This window comes from Abramis brama (genome assembly GCF_963993115.1).
Source record: "Abramis brama genome assembly, chromosome: 2".
Classification (NCBI taxonomy): Eukaryota; Metazoa; Chordata; class Actinopteri; order Cypriniformes; family Leuciscidae; genus Abramis; species Abramis brama.
The window spans coordinates 57,185,817-57,211,443 of NC_139964.1; the positions used below are offsets into that span (position 1 = coordinate 57,185,817).

Genomic DNA, 25,627 nt, shown 5'->3' on the forward strand with positions numbered 1-25,627 from the left:
TCACGTTTGGTCAATTCAATGCATTCTTTTTGAATAAAAGTATCGATTTTACCAACCACTGCACTGAACTACGAACACATCATCACGACACAAAAATATTAAGTGAACATTTACTACTCGACCCCATATCAGCATTCCTGTCAGGCATCATTGAGGCATTATTAACACTAAGGTTGTACCTGACGAACTGAAGTTCGTCGATGATGACCCAATATGTTCTTTTACTTGACAAACGCGTTGGTATAGTTTGGTGTAAAATATGTTTTAATGTTTTACGACCATTTTGAGATTAGGCAAAAATTACAACAAAGTTGTAGACGCTATTCCATGTCAAACCGCATGATGGCACTGTCAGCTGGTCACCGTGAACTCCTACCGCACAGTCGAGGAAGAAGGTTCCCGTAGATTTGACATTATAACTGGAGAGAGCAACAGCCAAAGACATAGGATGCACAATGTCCCAGCAGTCTCCAGCGGACCCTGAACGCCCAAGGAATGCAGCCTTGGTGTGTTTGGTAACAAAATAGCACTTAAAAAGACAGAAAAGGATAGATTGATTTTGCCAGGTTATGCATTGTAATGCTGAATGCTATTGGTCTCCACTGTTGCGTCACATAATCAGTTAGACATGCTTATGCATCATAATGCATGCGAGATCTCATCTGTCTTACCATTATACAATTTTCTGGATATTATTATTACTATAATATTATTATTATAGTACTATTAAACTATGTTATTATTATTATTATTGAAATTATTTAATAAATACTTTAATGTTACATATACTGTAATATATTTAAAATATGAATCACATTTAGAGAGCTGTAGAAAACTTGATATTCATATATATGTGTGTGTGTGTATATATATATATATATATATATATATATATACTGTATATACATATATAAATGAACATGATATGTTTCAATATGTGTATGTAGGGTCCCGTAGGAATTGACTACAACCCCACTGAGGAGGAGAGGAAGGTGTTCAGGGAATGCAATCAGGAAAGCTTCTGGTACAGATGTGAGTAGATGTTCAGTGTTTTTATCCATTATTATGCTTGTGGTTTTATTGATAACATAACTGATTTATGTTTATGCCTTTACATACAGCTCTCCCTCTATCTGCCACCAGCATGGCCTTCACTCAGTTCCTTATTTCTAGAGGTGGGTTTGTTAAAAATCTTACCCAAAACTAAACCTTTAAACAATAATGTAAATGTATTGATTTCATTTTTATAGGAGCTCTTACGTCCTCTGGCAGATTTGGATCATTGCCTAAAGTAGCTTGTGAGTAAAATTTACTGTCGCTGTTACTGTGAGATGGTTTATTGTTAGACTGAATGTTAAAAATATGTATGTACATCATGTATATGTTAGTTGCTGGTGTTTGTGGGTACCTCGGAGGGAAGATATCATACATGAAGACATGCCAGGAGAAGTTTATGAGCTTGGAGAATTCACCACTAGGGGAGGCACTGAGACAGAAACAGCACCACCGACCACCAAAGTAAGCACATCGTGTTTAATCTAAATGTCATAACTGGACCTTCTAGTGAAAATGACTGCTGACGTATGCCGGATTTTTTATATAACTTTTGTATACCTCCATTTTTGAGTGTAATGCCTACATCTCAGGCCCTGTTTACACCTGGTATTAAGATGCGTTTTGGTCGATCGGATCACAAGTGGACGACGCTATGCAGGTGTAAATGAGGTCTAAAACATTTGGAGCTTGTCCACTTTCGACCACTTCCAGAAGTAGTCGAAAACACATTTAACGGGATTGTGTAGACGCTTTCATAGTGTAGACGCTCATGTGGTCGAAAGTGTTCGAACAGCCACAAAAGACTGCCTACTCTCCTCCTACTGACCTAATGCTTAAACATTTTGGGAAGCACACTAGCCAGACGGGATTTAAACTTTGTCAGCTGGAGACCCAAGTTTGGTTTGAAGACGAAAAACGTACCAAGCACAATGTTCTCTCACCATTCCTGATTTAAAACACGCATTTACAACGTTTGTCATGGTCTTGCGGCTATCAGAGCAGAAACAAAAAGCTATTGCTCTCCGTGTGTTTTCAGTCCTGGGCGCATTCATATGTAAATCATGTGAGCTTATTTTGTCCATTAGATCGAAAGATCTGAAAAAAACTATACATTTACCCACCCATAGAGCCTTCATTTAAATAAATTAGGACAGAAGTGGTTGAAAGTGGACAAAAGAGACGGATTAAAATATCAGGTGTAAACGGGAATTTGTCTCCCTCGACTACTTGTGATCCGATCGACCAAAACGCATCTTAACACCAGGTGTAAACAGGGCCTAACAATGCAGAACAAAAGATCAGTTGCTACTTCCATTTTATCGTAATTTTAGTTCCAATGTTTTGGAAAATATATATATATATTTTTTTTTTCAGGTTTACTAGTGAGCAGCCAGGATTGAGTGATCCAAACAAAGCTGATTTTGAGCCAGTCTTTCAGCTTGATGATCAGAGGGATCAGTCGGCCTCCTATGCCAGTGATTTCACTCACACTAACCCCATGCATTCAGCAAACCACTCTGGCACCCAAATTACAGGCAAGTTAAAGTGCCATAATTTATTTGCATTAAAAACTGCTGTAGGTCTTATTACCCTTAAAGGGACAATGTGTAGTTTTTTAGGTATTTTATTATCTAAAATCAGTATTTTTATTCTTAAATATGTCCTCAATGGTGTACAAATACCTCTGCCAATGATCAGACTAATCCTCGTAAACGAAGAATTTATTATCTTTATAAACATGTGACGGGTAGGTCCACGGAGGCTTCCATGTAGTTCCGCCATCTTGAAAAACTATAATAGCAGAGAGGGACAAAAAGTACTAGGCCAACGCGTTTCCACAATGCGTTTTCGTTCAGAGCCAGCGTCACGTGACTGAAGCCAGCAGAAGCGGAGGAGCAGAGCAGAGAGAGGCGCTTGTCACTGCCCCGGCAAGTTTAAAAGGCTGCACTGTGTGGTATCACAGGATAAGGAGTCCTCGTCGTCGAAAAAGTCCAAAGTAGACCGTAAAAACGAAACGTGACCGGAGATTACAAAAAACAAGGGTTAATGTCGGGATAGCTTTTTCCAGGTGGAAAGAGCTAATGCAGGAGAAAGCTTTCAAAAGAGACGCTGAAGTTACGGTCTTAATTACAAGCTTTTTTCATTGCTTGGTTGTGTACTTTATTATATAGACAGACAGTAGAACTCGATGAAGTGCTATTAAAAGACATCCTGTCATAGCTTTATGGTACGTAACGGCTACCGTAGATGCAACACGCAATGCATTTGAAAAAGCGAGGCGCTGGAGAGCAATATTCGTTTGAATGCAAAATACAATTTCACCACTAGATGGGAGAAATTCCTACACATTGTCCCTTTAACATTTGCTACAGATCTTAGTTATTACTTAGGCCAGTGGTTCCCAAACCTGTCCTGAAGGACCCCCAACACTGCACATTTTCTTTGTCTCCCTAATCAAACACACCTGATTCAACTCATCAGCTCATTAACCCATGTGATAATGAGCTGATGAGTTGAATCAGGTGTGTTTGATTAGGGAGACAAAGAAAACGTGCAGTGTTGGGGGTCCTTCAGGACAGGTTTGGGAACCACTGACTTAGGCTATTTTTAAACAGTAGAATAGTTCACCTCAAACTATTCTGGAGGGCCACTGTACCGCAAAGTTCAGCTCCAACCCTAATCAAACACACCTGAACCAATCAAGGTATTCAGGATTACTAGAAAGCTACAGACAGGTGAGTTTTAACAGGGTTGGAGCTAAACTCTTCAGGACAGTTGCTGCGTTCACGCCATGTCGTAATTACCGTAAATGATGTTTTATTAGCACAGTTCGGGAGGAGCATGTTCAGATAATCTACCCAATCAGCACGAGGGGAGGCTTATATATAGAGCCGACTTACTTTTGTTCCACAACAGTTTTTACAGTATACCTACTCCACCCCAACTCCACACTCTCAATTATTTCTATCCCAGCCAGGGATGGGGGGAGTGCTCTGGTTTGGGCCAAATTTCGAAATTGGAGTCCTCTCCCCGGACAGCACGCCAAATATGCATATTTTATACTATATCTGAATATATGTAAGTTTGAACTAGGGGTATAACGGTACATGTATTCGTCCCGAACCATCATGATTTGGTGCATACAGTCAGACGGTGAATACAGTCATTCACAGGCGATCCACACTCCAATCCAGAAGGGGGCGCGCATGCTAATGCAACACTGTTTGCTTACCGCAACAACAGGAAAAAGATCAGAATAAGAAGAGACGATCTATGCACCAACCTAAAACATGGGGTGCTAAAAATGTCCAAATAAAATAAGTTTGAAAACAGCTGTTGCATTTTACTGTGCAGCATTGGTCAATCTATCAATAAGAGTAACAAATCAACTATTCCTTAATTTTTTATTTTAAGCAATCAGGAATCTAGGGAGGCCGGATATGTAAATGTACCGAACACGTATCGAACTGTGACCCTAAACCAAGGTACGTACCGAACCGTGACTTCTGTGTACCGTTACACCCCTAGTCAAGTGTTATTTCAACACGTGACGTTCTGTTCATTCGTCATCAGACTGGGAATTATGCATTTCTATGACAACACTATCAATGGCCAAATGAATCTGCAGCGGGCATGGGGTACAAGTAGAAGCTCTCCAAAAATTCCCAGCTTCCTAGTTGAAATTACGAGCTTTACGAGGATGTGAATGCATTTTACATATTGAAATCTAGTAATTACAGTAATTCACATGTTGTGAATGCACCTAGTGTTTGCCCATCCCTTCCATAAAGTGTGTGGTATTTAAAACCTTCCCTCGAATCCAGCAGAATCATCTTACATTGAGGAGGATGCACAGAAGGAACATGTTCTATATAAGGACCTACAGAGTAAGAACAGGAAAAACTATGAAGTCACAATGACTCAGAAACCAGACGCACTGCCGAAGTCTTCGGCCGATTCCACCCCAGCCAAGAGAGGTGAGACCTGCCAATATACTATCCAACGTCCTAACTAGAGCTGTGTTCGAAATCGCCACCTATACCATCATTCTCTATTCCCTACATTAGTCCACTAATAATAGTTTACTTGAAGGAGTGAAGGAAAACGAGTGAATTCGGACACTGAGTTCACCGGACGGGCTGCCGCTTTTGCATAGTTTGTGTTTGCTGTTTAATAATCATTTGAAACGGCAAACTGGCCGCTCTAGCAGTAATGAAAATATTTATCTTGAACTATGTATAAACCTTAATTAAACATTTAATAATCAATTAAAGAGGAATTTATACATGTGTGATATTACACTGTACCCACATTGGACAAGTGGAAAATTAATGCATTTTTGGAAAATTAATGGATGGATGATTCATTCAGTACGACCCTCACAGTGCATTATGGGTATTCTCTAGCAGTTGAGGGTACATCAGTTGCACACTCGTTGTTGCAGTGCATTATGGGATTGAATGAATGCACTCAATAACGTCCACTATGGTTTCGGACAACACTACAAATGTCTGTCCCCTCAAATAGTGCCCTGTTTAAGGGTATAGGGGGCGATTTCAGACACAGCCCATGTGTGTTGCAAAAAAAATTGTCCACTAAACTAAAAACTCAAATATACATGGAGAATATAGAAGTTAATACTTCTGACTTTTGACATCAGAGTGGTTAGAGAGAACACAGCACGCATGCTCACCAAAACCACATTTATTTGATCAAAAATACAGTAAAAACATTAACATTGTGAAATATTATTACAATTTAAAGTAACTGTTTGTAAACTGAATTTATTCCTGACAAAGCTGAAATTTTAGCAGCCATTACTCCATGATCCTTCAGAAATCATTCTAATATGCTGATTTGTTTCTCAGAAAACATTTCTCATTATCAATGTTGAAAAAAGTTGTGCTGCTTAATATTTTTGTGGAAGCTGTGAATACTTTTTTTAGGGTTCTTTGATGAATAGAAAGTACAAAAGAACAGAATTTATTTGAAACATATTTTTTTTGTGTTACAATTTAATGCATCCTTGCTGAATAAAAATATTAATTCTGTACTGACCCTAAAATTATTGTCTGTATATATATATATATATAAGAATAGTGTTTTGTACACAAATCAATCCCTTTTTTGCCTACATGATGTGTAAATATATATATATTTCTTTTTTTGTAAACAGGGAAGAAGAATATATATGGAGACACATGGGAGGAGTGAGAGCTGCTTCAACGCACTGTCTTCACTGTCTAAATTCGCTGTCTGTAACTGATGTCTTTTACAATATAGATGTCTAACTGTGTCTGAGAGATGACTGTTATTGACTTTGTACCTATTTAAAGTTAAAGACGCAACTATTGGTTTTTAAATTGTGCACAGCTCACTGCATTATCTAATAATAGCAGCATCATTTTGAAATTGTGAGGATACAGTTAGGTGTTTACATTCTCAGAAGACATTTGAATGATGCTTTCCTACTAAAAAACTAAACCTATGGTATTTATTTACTCAAAATTTAAAGATATGGTATTTACATTTACTTCTTCCCTGTTTGATTTATCAGACACATTTATCCAAAGCGACTTGCAAATGACGAATACAACAAGCGGAAATATTTGGAGAGTTTTTAGCACACCATGAAAGAGGCCATCTACAAGATAAGACTATTTTTTTCGCTCATTTCATAATGACAGTTGGAGGAATCGATCAGGTTCAGGTCATACTGTTGTTCAATACTTGAGATTCATAAACCTCTAATGGGAAGTAAGAGTATTAATTAACAGGTATAATGTTAAGACAGACTGGTCCACAATAATTGTGGTTAATAAATTTGATATTAAATCTTTTGAGTTCAATATGCTATATAGACGTCAAAATATAGGCATAAATTCAGAAGTAAATGGAAAAAACAAAAATCAAGTCGGGCATGTTTTATTTCTGTACACACATTGTACATAAATACACTGAAATATTTTTTGAAAAATAAAGACGATGTCCCTGGGATTTAGGATGACATCAGACAAGAGATAGGGCCATTGTAATTTCAGTAATAATATCAGTATTCACACACACACACACACATTTCATAAATTTCAGGTTTTGAGACCTAATAGGACCAATTGTCTTACTGAGTATTGGGACATAACGGTTTTATTAACTTACAATTGGATACATTTACACAACTATAGTTCACTAAGAGAAAATGCCTGCATAGGACTTGCTTAGTCTTCACACCTGACCCAGGATTGAAACAAAGATGAAAAAAATAAAGTGAAAAAGATTAAATAAAAAAAAGTAGAAATAATGTCTTTCTGCCCCGGAGAAAATCCTATATTTGTGGGTTCATATTTTATTTTATTATTATTTAGTTTGACTCCCAATAATTCGTTAAAATGAACTGTTTAACCTTTCCAATGACCCAACAAACCTATAAATGTTTTGATTTGTCTCACTTGTGAACAAAATGACAAACAAAATATCTCAGGGAGGGACAGACGGAAACAATCACCATCAAGAGACAAACATTTGCTGCTCGTCTTTTTAAACTGAGCAAGTAAACAAAGATAAAAAAAATGCTCAGAAAAACCCCCAGCAAAAGAAATCTAATCTATGCTGCGTCACTACCCATCGGTGCACTTGGACCGCATCAGATCCATGACTTCCACTAGACTCAAAAGTCCCGTCAGAGTCTAGATGGTGCGTGGCACAGTCAGTGTTTGATTGTCTTTGTATATAGATGATGATTTGTGATAAGGAGAGATGGAGAACTATGTATTGTGCATTGACCGTATCCATTTGGCTTTCAGCTAACTGAAAATCCGTATTAATCGTTCCTACCATCCATCTTTTTTTTTTTAATTAACAGGAAAGGTTTATTTCTACAGCTGCCACTTCCTCAAGCCATTCTTCACTGATTCGCTCCACAGTGATGTTGTCGGCAACAGGAAATCGCTTAGCTAGTGTGCTGACTGTGATGTGATTAAGGTATAGTAGACGTTTCCAGCTTCAGAAGTTACTTTCCGCGGCCTCCTCGCAGGCTCCGTGTAGTCACGTGACAGTAAAGGTCCCTCTGTGTGTATTCATGCACTCGCGAAACCAAAACGGCACAGACGTGTGCCTCAGTATGTGTGTTTGTGGGTTGTAAACAGTGCTTTCTCGGTGAGGAGTGCTGCGAGTGGCGCTCGGACGTGATGCGAGTCTCTTGCTCAAGAGTGTGGAGGGAAGAGAGACGAGGCCACATGATAGAACCATGACAGTACCGGAGAAAGGCACCTCAGGAAGACCACGCCGGAGGGATGAGCTCTGGCCCGCCACTGCTAATCCGGCCGGAAGATGGGAATCTTGGGAAGGAACTCTATTTGGATGACCTATAAATAGGATGGAGAGAAACGGTGGAGGTGAATTTACACTTTTCAATTTGGAACAGCTCAAATAGTTTTAGGTGCGTGTTTGTAGTTGGCTTACATATTCCATCATGTTGTTGGTTTCACACTTCCTTTTGCTGAGCCTCCAATGCAAACACAGCTAAATGAACGGAGGGCATGTCGTAAAATTAGCACCTGACGGTAAAATACAAACTGCAAACAAACACACGACCTTCTACATACCTTGTGATACAATCTGCTGTTTTCCCACTCCAACAGCTTCTCTAAGGATCTGCGTGTCTATTGGTGAAAAAAAACACAATTCATCACAACTCAAGACAAGAGAAGTTATTTGTGTCCTATAACGTACCCTTACCTTTTAAAAGTTTGGGGTTGGTAAGATTTTTTTAAATGTTTTTGAAAGTCATCTCACCTAGGCTACATTTATTTGATCAAAAATACAAGTAAAAACAGTAATATTGTTCTAATATTTAATATAATTGTTAGCCATTTTAATTATATTTTCATTTTTAATTTATTCCAAAGCTGAATTTTCAGCAGTCTTCAGTGTCACATGATCCTTTAGAAATCATTCTAATATGTTGATTTGGTGCTCAATTAAAATTTTGTTTTATTATCAATGTATTAACTTATTAAATTTATTAAATCACAGTTGTGCTGCTTAATATTTTTGGTGGAAACTGATCATTTTTCCAGGATTCTTTGATGAATATTTCGAAATAGAATTTATATGAAATAGAAATCTTTTTTTATTTTATTTTAAATGTCTTTTTTTTTTTTTTTTTATCTTACTGACCCCATCTACTGGAGTCAATTAACAAAGAAAATATTATCCCTCACTTTGTAGAAAAAAAATAAAATAACAATAATAAAGAAAACATAAATCACAAGCAAGCAGAAATGTAAAGCTTACTTACAAAATGGTCCCATTAGATATTATATTTGTTAACGTTAGTTAATAAAAATACAAATGTTCATTGTTAGTTCATGTTAGCTCAGTCTGGTCCAGTAAATAATATAAACAGATAATTATAATTTTATCAATGTATTGACAAATGTTGAAATGAACATTAACTATGATTTACATGTTTTAAAAGTATTTTTAATTGTTAATGTTAACTAATGTTGTAAAGTGTAACTATTGATTCTATTGAATTAAACTTGTCTGACCTGCAAAACTGTAAATATTGAATGCAAAAAAATTACACCACATTCCTAACCTATAGATTTCCATAGTAAATTCATTTCTGTAAATCCGATTTTACAAACTGAAGAATGGGTTTAACTAATTTTCCCAGGAAATTGACAGCATACCACAAATGCTTTTGATAAAGCTAAGCTTCTTTTAAACCAGGAACATTCCTCGAGGTGACTCTGAACAAACTCACCCTCTTGCTAAGGCAGATGACCGGCCACAGACTAAAGCCCAGAGTACAGCAACAGCAGAGACAGCCGCACAGCAGCCAGCGCACATTCACCGGGAGAGCCTTCTTTAGACAGCCGTTCACCCGGTTTATGCTGGCTTTGAACTCTTCCGGTGCAACCTGTATATCAACAAATGAAGCAGTCAACTAGAACTCACGTCAGACCTCAGAATTGTGTGTGGCACCACATTGTAAAATACACACTTTCGAGCTTAACAACTAGTTACGTGGAAAAGAGCAGCTTGATGTGAAAAGCACATCTCGTTTGTGCTCGACAAAAATGTTGGGGTGAATAATTATTTTAAGCATTCTATAACGTAACAGTCTTACACTATTCCCTTTCATTTCTGAATCCCAGTAATGGCAGACTTCTCTGGGGCTTTTCACTTCTTACTGGGATTAGAAATGAATAATTATACATTTAATTGTAGTTCCTTGAGATGAAAAAGCCACTGAAATCACTTACCTTTCCCGTAAGGGCTGAGGGAAACTCAGACTCAAATTTATTGCTCAGTCCAAACCTACAGGAAAGAAAATTTTTTTTTTTAAATATTGTGATTTTAATTTCTCAAACTTGAGTTTCGACAAAGGCACAAGTAGACTTACTGTAATATGCTATATTTTTGTAATAGACTATATAATATAAAGTGTATTTTACTAGACCAGGTAGCAAAAAAAAAGAGAAGGGTTTAGAGAAAAACGGTGTACAACGTGTAAAAATAATAATAAAAAGATTAAAATTAGATAATATACAAGTATGTAATAAATATATAAATGAATAAGTGAATATTTAATATGTAAATAATGAATAAATAAATAATCAATCCAACAGTACAGTACTAAAATGTGTAGAAACGTAATAATGTAGCTTAACAGAAAACATTTGCCCCAAAATATTTTAAATTCACAGTATAAATTAGGACTTTATCCAAGGTTCCTCGCATGAGAACTGTCATATATAGATAGAATATCCTTGTAATAGACGTAGTTCACTAAAAATGAAAGTTTAATCGTTTACTTAACTTACTCTTGCGTAATGCCAAACCCGTATAACTTACTTTTGCTAAGGAACACAAAATAAGTCAGTTGTCAGTTTCTTAGGGGAATTGTATGCGCATCCGAACATTCAAAATATTTTTTAGGTTGTTAAACCGTTTTGGGACTTGTCATTAAAACTACTACCATTTGTCTTAAGCAGTTGTATTGATACTTAGCATGTCTCATGTGTCTCTAAATGAGCACGGAGTTCCTAATAGCTCAGGTGTGCTCAGTGTAGATTAATAATCTATAACGTTATATGAATAGATCCAGGGCTGACGGGAGTCTTACACAGTGACGTGCCCGGATCCGCGCACTACCACCGGGTCCGGAGCGTATTTGAGCAGCTGCTCCTCCGCGGCCCTGTCCTCGTCCTCTTCTTCCTCTTCCTCCTCCTCGTATATCTCATCAAAGTCCTCCATCATCGCCCTCCGCCTCGGCCTCTTTGCTTCCCGAAAGAAGCGCCGAGAAAGACCGCGTTTCGCACACGTTACTCAAATATATGCAATAACGCAGATCGTACGGCCTCGGTGAGAAACGACTGTACAGAAATGCGGATCAAAATATCAACATCCGCCGAAAATCTCGTGTGGATTGATCTCAGGATACATCGCGAGAGTATGTAAATCACATGCTCACTGCTTGAGGCTTTCTTGTCAAAATCTATTTTTTACAGTCTATGGTCAAAATACATGGGTGTATAATAATAATCGGGGTGCAGAGTAGAGATGGGCATAAATACATGGAAATGCATTTAAAATACAAATACAAAATATTTTCTTTCGCAAAATAGCAGCCATTTATATACTTATTTCTGGTTACAATGTAGTCTATTACTTGTGGTGAACACTATTAAAAAATTCATACTGTATGTAAAACTGTGGGAACCTTTTCTGCTATCTAGCAAAGAATATGGATGGGTGATATGACCACAATATCAATAACAATATCATGGTTTCACAATTCTCAATATCAGGTTTGATTCCACAGAATAAACTGAATTTCAAACTCTTTTGAGTTTTTTTTTTTTTTTTTTTTTGCAGGTAGTCCAGTGCTTTTTAAATAATTTTATGTTTATTTTATGTAAAGTTTGTTTCCATAAGTTTATTAAAATTAGAAAGTGTATCTAAAATTTAAAATTAGAATTAATTTAGATTCATTTGACACTATTTACCCCTTTTTGATTATTATTTTTTATGTACAATAAAACTAAAAGCTGAAGATTTTTGTGGAGTATCATTCATCAGTGCTTCTTTTTCCACTCCAACGTTCCAATAATCCCTGCCCACTAAAAGCTGCATGGATAAATTTGCTTACCCCACAAATAGGCCCATCTATGTAAATGATTTAGAAAAGGTTCCATCAATTCAAACTTTATATTATCACTATGATATGTAGTGTCATACAGAGTGTGATTTGTGTACAGAATTGATCATGACATTCTCACCTTATAAAAAAAAAGAAAAGAAAAAAATCGCTGATCCAATGTTGAGCTAGTGAATGTCTGAACTAGTTGATGCACAAAATCATTACCCTGATAAAGAGGTTGACTGGCAAAAAGTATTTTATGTCTTTTGAAAATACAAAAATACTCATCTTAAATGTATTTAAATACAAATTTGATTTTTTCCAAAGGCTTTAAAATGCAAAATAGTATTTTGTATTTCAAATACGTATTTTAAATACATGTATCTGAAATACTGCCCATCCCTGTCAGGGTGTGACCTGCATTCTTTATTCTGCATTCTAACTAGTAAAATTAATAGCTTTATTATCTTTCATTTTGATAAGACACCTATAACTTCACATATTTCTTCATTTTCATATTCTAACTTGCACTTTGAAAGGATAAAATTTAGTAACGTAATTAAAAACGTGTGCCTTAGTTTGATTTGCTGTTTTCAAAAGCACGATAAAATACACATATACATAGATCATAGGAAATATAAAATAATCTGCTGTTGTTTAATTAAAGAATAGATATTGCCCATTTTATCTTGCTTGCAAATTTATTATTCAATAATATTTATAATTGTTTAGGTAGCGAAATTACAGTATACTCCACTGTTCAAAAGTTTGGGGTTAGTACGTTTTTAAAAAGAAACAAAACACTTTTGTTCAGCAATAATGCATTGATCAAAAGTGACAGTAGAGACAAATAAACGCTGTTCTTTCGCACTTTGTATTATCAAATCATTTTTTAAAAAAAGAGATGAGTTTCCACAAAAATATGAAGCAGCACTGTTTTCAACATAGATAATAAGAAATGTTTCTTGAAAACCAAATCATCATATTAGAGTGATTTTGTTTAAGGATCATGTGACACTAAAGACTGGAGTAATGATGCTAGAAATTTAGCTTTGCCATCACAGGAATAAAATACGAAATAGTCATTTTAATTTGTAACATATTTCACAATTTTACTGTATTTTTTGATCAAATAAATGCAGCCTTGGTGAGATAATCAACAATAGTGTCCAGTAACCACAAATTAAAAATCTCAGAAATAATAATTGTTAATCTTTGATAAATCAAGCTGGATACCACGATCAACTGTGAACGTTGATTGCCATTTGCTCTAGTCACAATATATGAAAGACACAACAAATATTAACAAATGCTCTTTTTTTAATCCAACAAATCAACATCTACATGGTACAACTGCACTGGAAAAAAACAACTAAACGGAAAAAAAGGAAAACATGAAAACAAAAGGAAGATAAACTGGATTCTTGTTTCATTTAGCATGATCTGGTTGACAACCAGCGCTCTAATAAGAAGGAAGGAGAGCGGCGAAGACAGACAGGAGTTACTCCATGGCCTCCTGGTTCTCCTGGTCAACAGAATGCTCCTCGCTGGGCTCCTTGCCCTCTTTGCTCCTCTTGGACTTCTTGTGCTTGTGGCGCCGGTGACTGTCGCCCTCCTCGCTGTCATGTCTTCGTCTGCTACTGCTGTGATGGAAGAGAGAAAAGAATAAGGATCTTGAAGGGAATGCAGAGCACTGTATGAGACTGTTACAATAATGGAAATTACCTTTCCTATTACAAGGCATTATTTGCCTCTTAAATTGATTTTATTTTTGTTGGCGCAATAGAGCAAAAAAATTATATTTTTTTACTTAATTTTAATTTCTTTTTTATTGAACTGTTGTATAAAATCAATATAATATTTGCAATCAGTGCTGATATTCGAGAAAACAGCAGTCTTTCTCGTGATACTGCTTTGCATCATATGTTACAAATATTAAAGCTACACTGTGTAGGATTTTCTCCCATCTGGTGGTGAAATTGTTTATGACTACCAACTGAATATTACTTTCTAGCCCCTCCCATTCCGAGGGCGTTTTAACTCCTACGGTGGCTGTATTATTTCAAATCTGCCGGCAGTCGTGAGTAATCTCCCCCTCGCATTCGTCACGGCGCCACTGAGTGTAAAAACACGAAAGGCGAAGCTTCAATTTCCAGGTATGTCCCTTTTTGTCTAATGTATTTTCAAGATGGAGGCGCAACATGGCTGCCGCCATTCGAGCGACTCGCTCGTATGTATTCTAAATGGCAGATTCTACACTTACGAGAATACTTGATTAGTTGGTAGAAGTAATTACACATTAATGAGCACATCATTTTGAAAGAACAAAGTGGTTTTTGCTAAGAACCAACTTAAAAAATGACACAGTGTAGCTTTAAAAACAAGTTTTACAGAGGCATTTTTGCCACATATCTAGAATTAATTTTCGACCCTGATATGATACCTCCGTGATGACTTGTGCCTCCCCTCCTCTTTCTCTCTGTGTCTCCTCTCTCTGTGACGCTCCTCCTTTTCGCGGCTCGCTCGCTCCCGATGCCTCTCGTACCCTCTTTCTCCATACTCACGGTAAGAACGATACCGTTCTTCATCACTGCAAAAGACCAAGTTTAAATCAATAAAAATGTTTTTTTTTTAAAGGACACTAGGCCAAAATTATTCAAAGTCAAAGATTACAAAGAGTTTTTTTCTTTGGAATAATGATAAGAATTTAAAGTAAAATCTAAATTTGTCAGTTTAATGACAATTCTACACGTTCAAACTAAAAAACAGTATATCTGTATAGTAAATAAGTGGGTTGACATCATCTTAGACCTGTTATAAGCCACAGGGGTGGGACTGTGGTCTCTCTCGTGGCCCCGTTCCCTCTGCCTGTCCCTTTCTCGCTCTTTTTCCCTCTCCTTGTCTCGCCGAGGGTAGTATTCCCACTGCTTTGAGTTGTCCATCAAACCGGGCCAGGGGCTAACAGCTCCTTGCATGGGTGGAGGAAACCCACCTGAAAACGCAAACCCCAATGCGCATGATTCTTAATTGAGGATAATAAAGCCTGGAATATATTTAAGTACTTGTGACCTGTACCGAGATCTAAATTAAATGAGTTTTCCAGGTGAATATAATAGACTGGGGAGATGGTACCACACTACTTACCTGTAGGAAAAGGATATGGAGCAACAGGACGTCCATCATATCCTCCTGGGTGCCCACTGCTAAAACAGAACGCATAGGCAATTAAGGAACTGTTAAAGTGCAAGTCAAGTATAACATTTCTAAACGGTTACAGAAAATTATGTTATACTTTAACATGTAAAAGTATGTAAATCTTAATATATGCTTACAAGAATTATCCAAGGACAAAAGGTACACAAAAATAAACATCACACATACAGAAATTTAGTCAAAACAGTTTTTAATCAAAATAATCTACACTATCATTCAAATGTGTGAAGTAAAGAAGTTTAAAGAAGTGCAGCAAGGCTGAAGAATAGTAAAAACAGTAGTAAATACAGTAAAAACAGTTAATATTGTGAAATATTACAATTTTAAATATCCGTTTTCTATTTGAATACATTTTAAAAAGTAATTTATTACTGCAAAGTTGAATTTTCAGCATCATTACTCCAGTCTTCAGTGTCACATGATCCTTCAGAAATCATTCTAATGTGCTGATTTGGTGCTTAATTCAATGTTAAAAACATTTGTGTAAGACATGATATAGAACAGCATTAATCAGGGTTCGTACAGATAGTGTAAAATAAAATTCCAGGACTTTTCAAGCACTACTTTTTTGGTGTTCAAGGACTACAATCAGAGATCTCACTTATCAAACAATATCTTCATTATCTTTCAAATTCTAAAAAAGGTTAATAGATAGATAAACTAATAAAACAAAATGGTACAAATAAAGTGCAGCACATGCAATGACTGTGGTAACTTTAACCATTGAAAGGATACTATGACAAAGATATTTCTTTATTCAAACTTATTTTTTCCTCCCATAAATTGATCTGAAGAATGAAAACACTATCATATAAGTGGATTATTATGAGCAATATCACACTAATAGCCATGCAAAATGACTGCAGCGTTAATTATGTGTGAAAAGATTGTTTTATCAATAAAATGAAGCAATAATTTCACATATGTCTTTTAATAACTCAAGCACTTTTCAAGTACCTCTTCATAAATATGGCTGTTTTCAAGGGGTTTTCAGAACTTCAATTTCAAAAAGTCAAATTCAAGCACCTTGTACAAACCCTGATTAATTTATATATAAATGAGATGCACAATACTAAATTTCTCCACCGATACCGATTATTCAGAATAACCAATAGTTTTATTTTTCTTAAGGAAAAAAGATCTCTCCCAAATGCTGCTGCAAATTATTCAGAGAACCCTCTCATTTGGTACACTATAATATTAGAGGTTAAAATTAACAACAGAGCTATTATATTCAACTGCTATTTATTTCCAGATATAATATTTACACTCAAATAAAAGCTGAAATGTTTGTATAGGCCTACAACTCAATGGCACATAAGGTAGTTTTCATAAACACTTCTTCATTGCAAATTTATTCAAACATACATATATAATTAACAATAATAAGCTCTTCTCTAGTGTTTTTATAGCTAACTAACAAACTGTGAACACTGGTTAACTTTGCCGAGGTAAATGCAACATTAATAGATATTGTTTACAAGCTGTTTTATTGATGTCTTTCAGCGGTTGAAACACAGATTGAGTGATTACATGAGTCATGATGCGGATTTCGGTAAGTTGTACTGTATCTTTCAACATACCTTCTGATATTCATGCATGTTTTTCTAGATGTAATTTGTATTAAAGTCTAAGAAAAGGCTCGCGCTCTGCGCTGCTGCTTGAACTGGCGCTACAGCGATCTGTCACGTCACATTTAAGAGTGTCAAAACGTCATTTATTGTTTGAATTTCGTGATAAAATGTACAGAATTTGAAAGCTACTTCTCAGTAGTAACAGAGCATAAAACTCTTTGCGATTATTGGACGCAGGCGTTACAAATAATGTTTGATGTAGGGAAAAACAACTTGTAGATCTGGCAACCCTGGCTTGAACTACGGGTGATTCATTGGGTCAAATAAAGCCTGCATTAAACACTATTTTTAACTGTTAAAGCCTTATTGTCACATTAACTTGCCCTAGATTCAACAAGAGAGATTCTCTTCACACACAGTATGAGTTGCAATCTCTGACACGTTTTTCCGCACCCTTTTGATTGACAGGATATAATCAGCAATGATCATCGGCTGGTTTTAAACAATTGGCCGATGGCTGATAGCGAAAATAATAGCTTTAATCAGCCGATACCGATTAAATTGCACTGATTGTATTGGCCGATACAATCAGTGCATCTCTAATATATATATATTTATATATATATATATATATACACACAAGAAATTGTAACAGAAGTATTAGAGTTGTACAGAAGCTACACCTACTTGTCCATAGTAGGGATCAGTGAAGGAGGAGGTCCTCCTGTGGGAGGAGGGAAATCTACAACATAAACAGAAACAAGATTTAAACAGCGACCAACACAATCATAGAGAAAACACAGCAATAATTAAGATTTTTAAACACAATCAGTCATAAAGTTTGCAATTACACACACAGTTGCTTTGAAAACATTTTAGAACTTTACATTGAGTTACTTTTGCTATGTTTGACATGTTAATGCACACTTGAACATTCAAAGAAGGATAAACTTACTGGGAGGCGGAACAGTGATTGGCATCCCTGTTAAAAAAATAAAATAAAAAAGATAAAGATTAAAAAAAAAAAAAAATCCTTCCATAACTGCATAGACCATGACAAATACATTACAAATGCTATTAGAAACCGCAATATCAATGCTGTTGAAAGTGATGCATTCATACATTTTTCATATAGATTTCAAGTAAAAACAAATAAAAAATGAATACAAAAAATAAAGGTCTTACGTGGAGGCGGGATTAGAGGTGGAGCCTGACTGACAGGAGGAGGGAGGAATGGAGGAGGGGGGATGTTTGGAGGCAGTGGCCCCGGAGGAAAGAAAGGTGGCGGCATCTTAGCCACGGCGGGTTCAGTGTCAGAGGTGGAATGTTCCGAGATCACCTGCGAGTGTTAAAGTCACATGATTCAGTTCCCAGATATGTAGATTTACAGTATGGAGACTAAGGAGAGCGTGAGGGCATGTCATGTGTGTAACCTGGATGTTATTCCCCTCCAGATTGTGGCGACGTCGTCCTTCCACCCTGCTAATGGTGGCAGTCCCTCCTCCAATCACATCTATGGTCCCGGGCGTCTTCCTGCAACAAAAACATACGTACACATACAGCTTTAGGGTGTACATGCATTTTTACAGATGCATACATTGCAGACGTCAGAGGAGGGCAGGGCGATACGACTGTATGTGCCATGGATGATATATGTGTGCATTAAGACTGCTTTCTCATTTCAGAAGTACAGTGCAGATGTGCAGAAGTACAAATGAAGAAGAACATGTTATTAAGGGGTGTAACGTGAGTTTAGTTGGTTACATCTGCCAGACAACCAGTGTTATTTTTGTATTTTCTCATATACTATTATATTTTTTATCAATATTTTGAGTTAGCTTTTATTTTTTTTAGATTTTCAGGGTTCATTTTAATTTAAGCTTTTGTAATTTTCTTAAGTGCTCATCATTTTTATTAGTCTTTTTAAAATAATTCTATTTAGTTAATTCATTTTTATTTAAGTTCTAATTTTGTAATTTTAGTACTTCAACTCTTCAAACAAAGTTTTTCATCTAATATTAATATTTTACTTTATTTCTAACAGTTTTAGTTAATAACACCACCAATGCAGGCAACGTTGTAACTCGCAACATTAATTTAGAATTCAAGTGATGTATGGTTACTTTTGTAATGAGTGGCTCATCCAATCAGAACTTAGTTTTACCATTTTTCATTTAAAGGACAAGTGTGTTTCCACTGTGTCATTCCATATGGTTTGTTGTGCATAAATAATGTTCAAAATTTGAGAAAATAAATAAAATATTCAATTCCTGCTTTAGCTTCATTTGGAACTATTGTCGTAGACGGAGCAAAAATAGACTGTCAATACGGTCTCTAAAATGTAAGTTACTCAAATATTAGCTTTTTGTGCATTGGACTTTTGTATAAAAGCACACTCACAAATCGTGCCTTCATTCCAAATATCAGCCCATTCTTCCAATATTGTTTAATTACAACATGGCGGTTTAAAATATAATCCAGCAAAAATAATTTTATTGTGATTCAAAGTGAATACACCATAAAATAAAATTTTGGTCATACCGCCCACCCCTACCATAATGTCATGCCTAACTAGAAAAACACACACACACACACTAAAAACATCAATATTAAATACAGCACTAAAAGCTACACAGTTCTGCAGAAAAAATGGTCCAGTTTGCCGAGTCCGTTGTCATAGCAGCAGATTTTATCTTGCTATTTTTTTCATAGTGCTTTGTTTATTAAAACATCACCGACAGACATTAACTGCACTCATCAATAAAACATAGAAAGACGACAAATGAAGCCCATTAAATTTCATATTTTAAATGTCTAATCAGGCCTTGTAAGACAAACCACTCCCATGTCACCTCCCACTTACGTATAATAGGGCATTTCTTGAGTGGCAGGCCCTGCCCAGTGTGGAGGGGATATCCTATGAGGGCATGGGTAAGGGGAGACAGGAAAAAATGAGTTACTAGTCCCCTCTCCCACATGACAGATGCGGGACAAACACTGTACATGCATTCCCAAACATGACTCTGAAACTGGAGTGTGGAAACTCTGAAACAAATGACGACTTCTAATAGTCGATGTGTGAGCGAACGTGTTTATGTTCCATACCTCGCTGGGTTGATTCCTGTTTTATACAGGTTGGATGGAGTGGAAAAGTCTGCTTTAGATGCATGAGTAGGTATTGTGATCTCCTTCTCACTGTTACCTGTACGGCCCTGCTGAACCTGAAAGAAAGAAAGTAGTTAGTAGTTCTATTAATTAGTCATTAAATTACTACTACCATGAGATTATTAGACTGAAATGTGACAGCTAGGGTTTGAAATGGGAAAACTAGTTCTTATTCAAAACCTTATTTTTGCAGAACTTCAGGACACTTTCGATTGTATGCAGAGTGACTATTTTTAATGTTTCTAAATAATCTGCACACAACCGAAAGTGTCCTGAATTTCTGCAAAAATAGAGTTTCAAAAGTTTGGGGTCAGTAAGATTTTTTATTTGTATTTAAATTAGGGCTGTGAAATGATTAATCGCGATTAATCGCATCCAAAATAAAAGTTTGCGTTCACATAATATATGAGTGTGTACTGTGCATAATTATTTTGTATATATAAATACACACACATGCATGTATATATTTAAGAAATATTTGCTTAAATATACTGTATATATAATTTGTATTATATATAAATATAAATATTTTATGTATAAATAAAAAAAAAATCTTAAATATATACATGCATGTGTGTGTATTTATATATACAAAATAATTATGCACAGTACACACACATATATTATGTGAACACAAACTTTTATTTTGGATGCGATTAATCGCGATTAATCGTTTCACAGCCCTAATTTAAATTAAGAATTTTTTCAGCAAATATTAATTAAATTGATCAAGAGTGACATTATAGAAATTCATAATGATTTCTAATTGAAATCAATGCTGTTCTTTTTGAAATTTCTATTAATAAATGAAAATATTGAGTAGCATAACAGTTTTCAACATTGATAAAAATAATAAGAAGAAATGTTTCTCGAGCAGCAAATCAGCATATTAGAATGATTTCTGCAGGATCATGCGACTAGTGTTGGGCTCCAGTCATATCGTTAGCCTGTGAGATTTATAATGTCAATAAATAAAATAAAAAAGCAATTTTAAGAGAAGTGAAGTTGCCAGATATTAAATGATCTGGGAGTAATTCATGCAAAATAATTGTTTTCCAAACATTGCAAATAACTAAGGAACCATTAAAGGACCTAAAATAGTAGAATCAAAACCAGAATTGTTAAAGTCTTTACAATTTCCATCCCTGTTAACAGCTGATTATGCTTACTGAGATCTTGCTAGTGGTGGATCCAATGTTGAGAATGTCGAGTCCCATGCGTAACCTCTTCTGCTTTTCACAGTACGCTTTCCACGTGTCCTCATTAAAACCATAGTTAAAATAGTCAGACAAGTCCGCACCTGTAAACACACATACATACACACACTATGCAGACACCATATGCAAAAACCACAAAAGGGACTTCAAACTGGTTCATAATACACACCTGGCTTCCTCCATGGTTTCTCCTCAAAGGACTCCACATCCACTTCCAGGACTGGAACTCCATTGATGCTGCCTGGAGCTTCGAGGTCCACGCCCTTCACTTTAGAACCTACCGAGTACACACTCAAACTGTGTCAGGAGCCCACAAATGTTGCGTTGCATAAAAAGGCCTGTGTAAGCAAACTGATGTATTTAAAGTTCCAAGCTTTGCAAAACACATTGATTCACTCACCTCCATACGCTCTGCTGCCAGCTGATTTTATGTTCAGATTCACTGGAGTTCCCCCATATGCCCTGCACAATAAAACATCATAATTACATCAGTTCTGCAGTCATATATCAAAATAACTAACTTTTTCCTCTTCAAAACACCAATGACTTTAAGTCCCCTATAATGACAGTATTGCCAATGATATTTAGGAAGCCAAAGCATTAAAGAGATAATTCATCCAAAAATGAAAATGCTGTCATTAATTACTCACCCTTATTCCAAACCCGTAAGAACTAAAAGTTCATCTTCGGAACACAAATGAAGATCTTTTGATGAAATCTGAGCGATTTCTGTCCCTCCATTGATAGCCTGCGCAACTACTACTTTGATGCTTCAAAACGTTCATAGAGATCGTAAAAAAATAATCCATATGAATTGAGAGGTTAAGTTCAAATTTTCTGAAGAGACTTGATCGCTTTATATGATGAACAGATTGAATTTAGACTTTTATTCACATGTAAACTTTGATCAGTGAACATAAACAGAAGCTCAACCAAACTGGCTTGACGCGCGAAAACAAATCTAATTGGTTCTCAAAACGTGCTGCGTAACACGGGAATGAACCTCATTGGTTCTCGGACATCAAGCGAACATACTTGAGCTTCCGTTTACCACAACTGATGTGTGAGTTAATGAAATTTTAGAAGTGAATTAAAGCCTAAATTCAATCTGTTCACCATATAAAGCGATCGAGTCTATTCAGAAAATTTGGATTAAGCGCTAAATTCATATGGATTAGTTTTACGATCTCTTTATGAACTTTTTGAAGCGTTAAAGTTTCAGTTGCTCTCAGATTTCATCCAAAAATATCTTCATTTGTGTTCCAAAGATGAACGAAAGTCTTACATGTGTACCGTATGTGATCCTCTCTATGAATGCACTTATGTGTGAATAAAACCTACAATAAATCAACGTGAACCTCACAATCTTCAGGATGCGAGAACAATCACTGAATGCTTACGTGTATTGTGGCGCCCCTGTTTTGATATCTCCAATGGTGACACGGACATCATCATCGTCATCATCACTATCGCTCTCACTGTCTTCATCTTCTCCAGGTGCTTCCTCCTAAAAAAGAAACAAAGTGTCCTATTTTACTCTATTCTTTTGTAATGACTGAACATAACTAATCAATATAAAGGTTACAGACGTGTAAGTTAATCTAAAATTTGCCAATTATTAATTAATTACACAGGGAAAAAAGTCAAATAAAGAAAAAACATCCCAATGATCTATTCACACCAAGGACGACGACTATAATGATAATGAAGATAAAAGAAAAGTCATTCTAAATAGCAGAGTCCACACCAGAACTATGATGGCACAGAGAAATTATCTCTATGGAAACACTTTCAGAATGATTTTTTTCCAGCTGATGATTGATCAAAACTTTTGACAGCCTGCTTTAAAGAGCACAAGCATTTAAAGCTGCAGATGACAAACCTGTAGAAAGTGCTTATAATAAACAAAACAACTTGTGTGCTGGTGTGGATGCTAAAATTGTTATCGATATCTTCATAGTTATTGTTCTTGGTGTGAGCGGTCCAGAAGTCATTAAAAACTCAAATCCACATATTTGCAGCTTTCGCCACACAAAACTGGCACACATTGCAGTGTAATGCACAGGAGCAATATTGACATTTATCTTTAATCTTTAAATATATTTAAGCTTAACAGTGATCAGCGATAATCTGACCTTAAATCAACTCCATCAAAACTGAATGTGTTTGCTTACAGTGGTCTTGATTGTTACCTGACTGGCCACACCATTTCCAGTAGTGGTGGTGGTACTGGTAGTGGTGGTGGTGGTGATGGTGTTGGTGGTCTCGGTGACCTCCTCAGTATCAGGAGGAGCAGAGGTCACACTGCAAACACAGACAGATCAGCGCGAGAATGAAGAAAACAATGCAGATGAACCCCTTAGTAACTTAAAGAGGCGAACCATAGTACACGTTTTCAACCCTGCTCCTGGAGACCCAATGTCATGCAAAGTTTGTTTCCTACATGATATAATTACTATTACATTTTCACAGTTTAATTTGGGTCTTTATAAAAAAAAAAAAAAAATACAATTTTAGGATTCGGGTCCCTCGCACAAGGATCATCTTACTTGGGGGTCCGTGGCATCTAAAAAAACAAAGACAAACCAAAACCCCAGGTCTACAACACTTACAGTAAGCATGATATCTCACCTGATGGCTGCTGTCAGTTTGGCCTCTTCTTCTTCAGTTTCTTTACTTTCACCTTCATCTGTAAGAAAGACATAATGCATGAGTGACAAACTGACTATGGACTCAAGATACCCAATTTCTATAGGTTAGAAATTAGTTAAACTGCTCCCAATATAAATATTTCAAATTTACCTTACAGAATTTTGAGCACATTTGAAAGGTATTATTGAACAGATTCTCGAATTCATTCTACACCAGAATCTATTCGAGATTTCATTCAATTCTCTCTCAATCACCTCAGAATGAGAAGTAGGGCATTTCTTAAAGTGAAATACAAATAGAACAAAAAACAATCAAGAATGTGTTTACAGATTCGAAAGGTATTGTTGAACAGATTCTCAAATTCATTCTACAACAGAATTTACTCGAGATTTTATTGAATTCTCTCTTAATCCCACCAGAAAGAGAAGTAGCATAGCGAATTTCTTAAAGTAGCAAATAAATAGAACAAAATATAATCAAGAATGCGTTAACAGATTCTCAAAGAAAAGAAGACCGCAACAACGTATACGTTAGATTCAAAGAGAATTCTCAGAGAAATATTAGATAAAGTCTATTTACATAATAATATTTACTAAGCAGCGAAGAAAAAGATTTCAACGTGAATAAAAAAGCGAATCTATCTCAACTCAAAAAAAAAGATTAGTTTCAAGAAACATAGAATCTAATTAATTCACAAATAGATTATATATCAATTCACTCGTAAAGAAAAATATTTCTTAAAGCGCGGACGTGAATTAAAATTATTGAGGGAAGTGACAGGTATCTCATAACACTGACTGCAGTATAAAGGCCCCTACATAAACCAATATGGCATTTTGTGCTGCACATTAAAGCACACTTCTCAAGAGCCGTTAGTGTAACAGTAGACGAGAGTGGATGTGTCGCTCACTGACCCCCGTACAGCCATTCCTCCTCCTCGTCTCCTGCACTGGCATCAGTGGTGGTGGTTTTATCCGCCTCCTCTGCAGACATCTTCTCCTCTGGCCTCTACAACGCGCTCCAGAAGCCAAAGACAAGGTCAGACTAAAACCCACCAATCCCGAACGGGCGCACAAATATTTCGGAGGGAAAAACAAACACAAACGCACATAGGAATTTAGCAAACAAACGTATCAAATGATGTTTATGGAGAAATCCACACTTCCTACAGCCTCTGTAGGATGTTCTTGCAGACTTGAAGACATCAGTTCCGGTTCATGTGTGTACAAACTAAAAGTCTCTCAGTTGAGTTCACCACGTTGAGTGCGTTCATTGTCTACCAGTAAAAGGTTTGGACACGGTTGACAAAAGTTTTTTCTTATGATCACGTTTTTGCTCACGCTTAAATGCTGAGACTTAGTTTATTTCCAGTACAAATGTCTATTTCTTCGGATACTATTTTAAAACCGAATGCCCAGAGTGTGCAGAGTATCTAAACAAAGAGTGTTTAACTAAAAAAAACAAAAAAAACATATGTGTGTATATATATCAGTCATGACAACATGGCCTGTTTTTACTTTGTTTTAACTCAATTTTCTACTTTTTAAGTCAGTTTAATGTACAGACTTTCAGCTGTTTCCAATGAACAAATCAAACAAAAG

The 25,627-nt window shown here is 36.1% G+C and overlaps 3 protein-coding genes across 5 annotated transcripts; 1 reads left to right on the top strand and 2 right to left on the bottom strand.

Annotated features, from left to right (window-relative positions):
* Positions 1 to 368: 368 nt before the first annotated feature.
* Positions 369 to 6,352, top strand: LOC311078168 (OCIA domain-containing protein 1). Of its 2 annotated transcripts, none has more exons than XM_084106878.1 (8): positions 369 to 506; positions 948 to 1,032; positions 1,122 to 1,175; positions 1,251 to 1,298; positions 1,389 to 1,518; positions 2,431 to 2,591; positions 4,881 to 5,033; positions 6,233 to 6,352. In XM_084106878.1, exons 1-8 carry the CDS (start codon positions 456 to 458, stop codon positions 6,268 to 6,270), a joined length of 720 nt encoding a protein of 239 aa, XP_083963004.1. In that variant the 5' UTR covers positions 369 to 455; the 3' UTR covers positions 6,271 to 6,352. The 2 variants fall into 2 exon arrangements, with proteins under 2 accessions (XP_083963004.1, XP_083963005.1); XM_084106879.1 differs by having other exon boundaries at positions 4,884 to 5,033.
* A 613-nt stretch (positions 6,353 to 6,965) lies between these two features.
* chic2 (cysteine-rich hydrophobic domain 2) lies at positions 6,966 to 11,499 on the bottom strand. Its single transcript, XM_084106880.1, has 6 exons — positions 11,189 to 11,499; positions 10,326 to 10,380; positions 9,824 to 9,979; positions 8,658 to 8,714; positions 8,515 to 8,574; positions 6,966 to 8,417 (listed from the first exon to the last, which is right to left on the bottom strand). The coding sequence occupies exons 1-6, from the start codon at positions 11,320 to 11,322 to the stop codon at positions 8,367 to 8,369; spliced, it is 513 nt and encodes a 170-aa protein (XP_083963006.1). The 5' UTR covers positions 11,323 to 11,499; the 3' UTR covers positions 6,966 to 8,366.
* A 2,006-nt stretch (positions 11,500 to 13,505) lies between these two features.
* On the bottom strand, positions 13,506 to 25,251 carry fip1l1b (FIP1 like 1b). 2 transcript variants are annotated; one of them, XM_084091646.1, is made up of 18 exons: positions 25,136 to 25,245; positions 24,941 to 25,044; positions 24,006 to 24,063; positions 23,567 to 23,678; positions 22,775 to 22,881; positions 21,775 to 21,836; positions 21,544 to 21,651; positions 21,327 to 21,457; positions 20,098 to 20,213; positions 19,856 to 19,909; positions 18,426 to 18,525; positions 18,178 to 18,331; positions 17,948 to 17,974; positions 17,680 to 17,734; positions 15,350 to 15,408; positions 15,017 to 15,197; positions 14,649 to 14,795; positions 13,506 to 13,848 (listed from the first exon to the last, which is right to left on the bottom strand). In XM_084091646.1, the coding sequence occupies exons 2-18, from the start codon at positions 25,017 to 25,019 to the stop codon at positions 13,707 to 13,709; spliced, it is 1,692 nt and encodes a 563-aa protein (XP_083947772.1). In that variant the 5' UTR covers positions 25,020 to 25,044; positions 25,136 to 25,245; the 3' UTR covers positions 13,506 to 13,706. The 2 variants fall into 2 exon arrangements, with proteins under 2 accessions (XP_083947772.1, XP_083947773.1); XM_084091647.1 differs by having other exon boundaries at positions 15,350 to 15,405; positions 24,941 to 25,251.
* Positions 25,252 to 25,627: the final 376 nt, after the last annotated feature.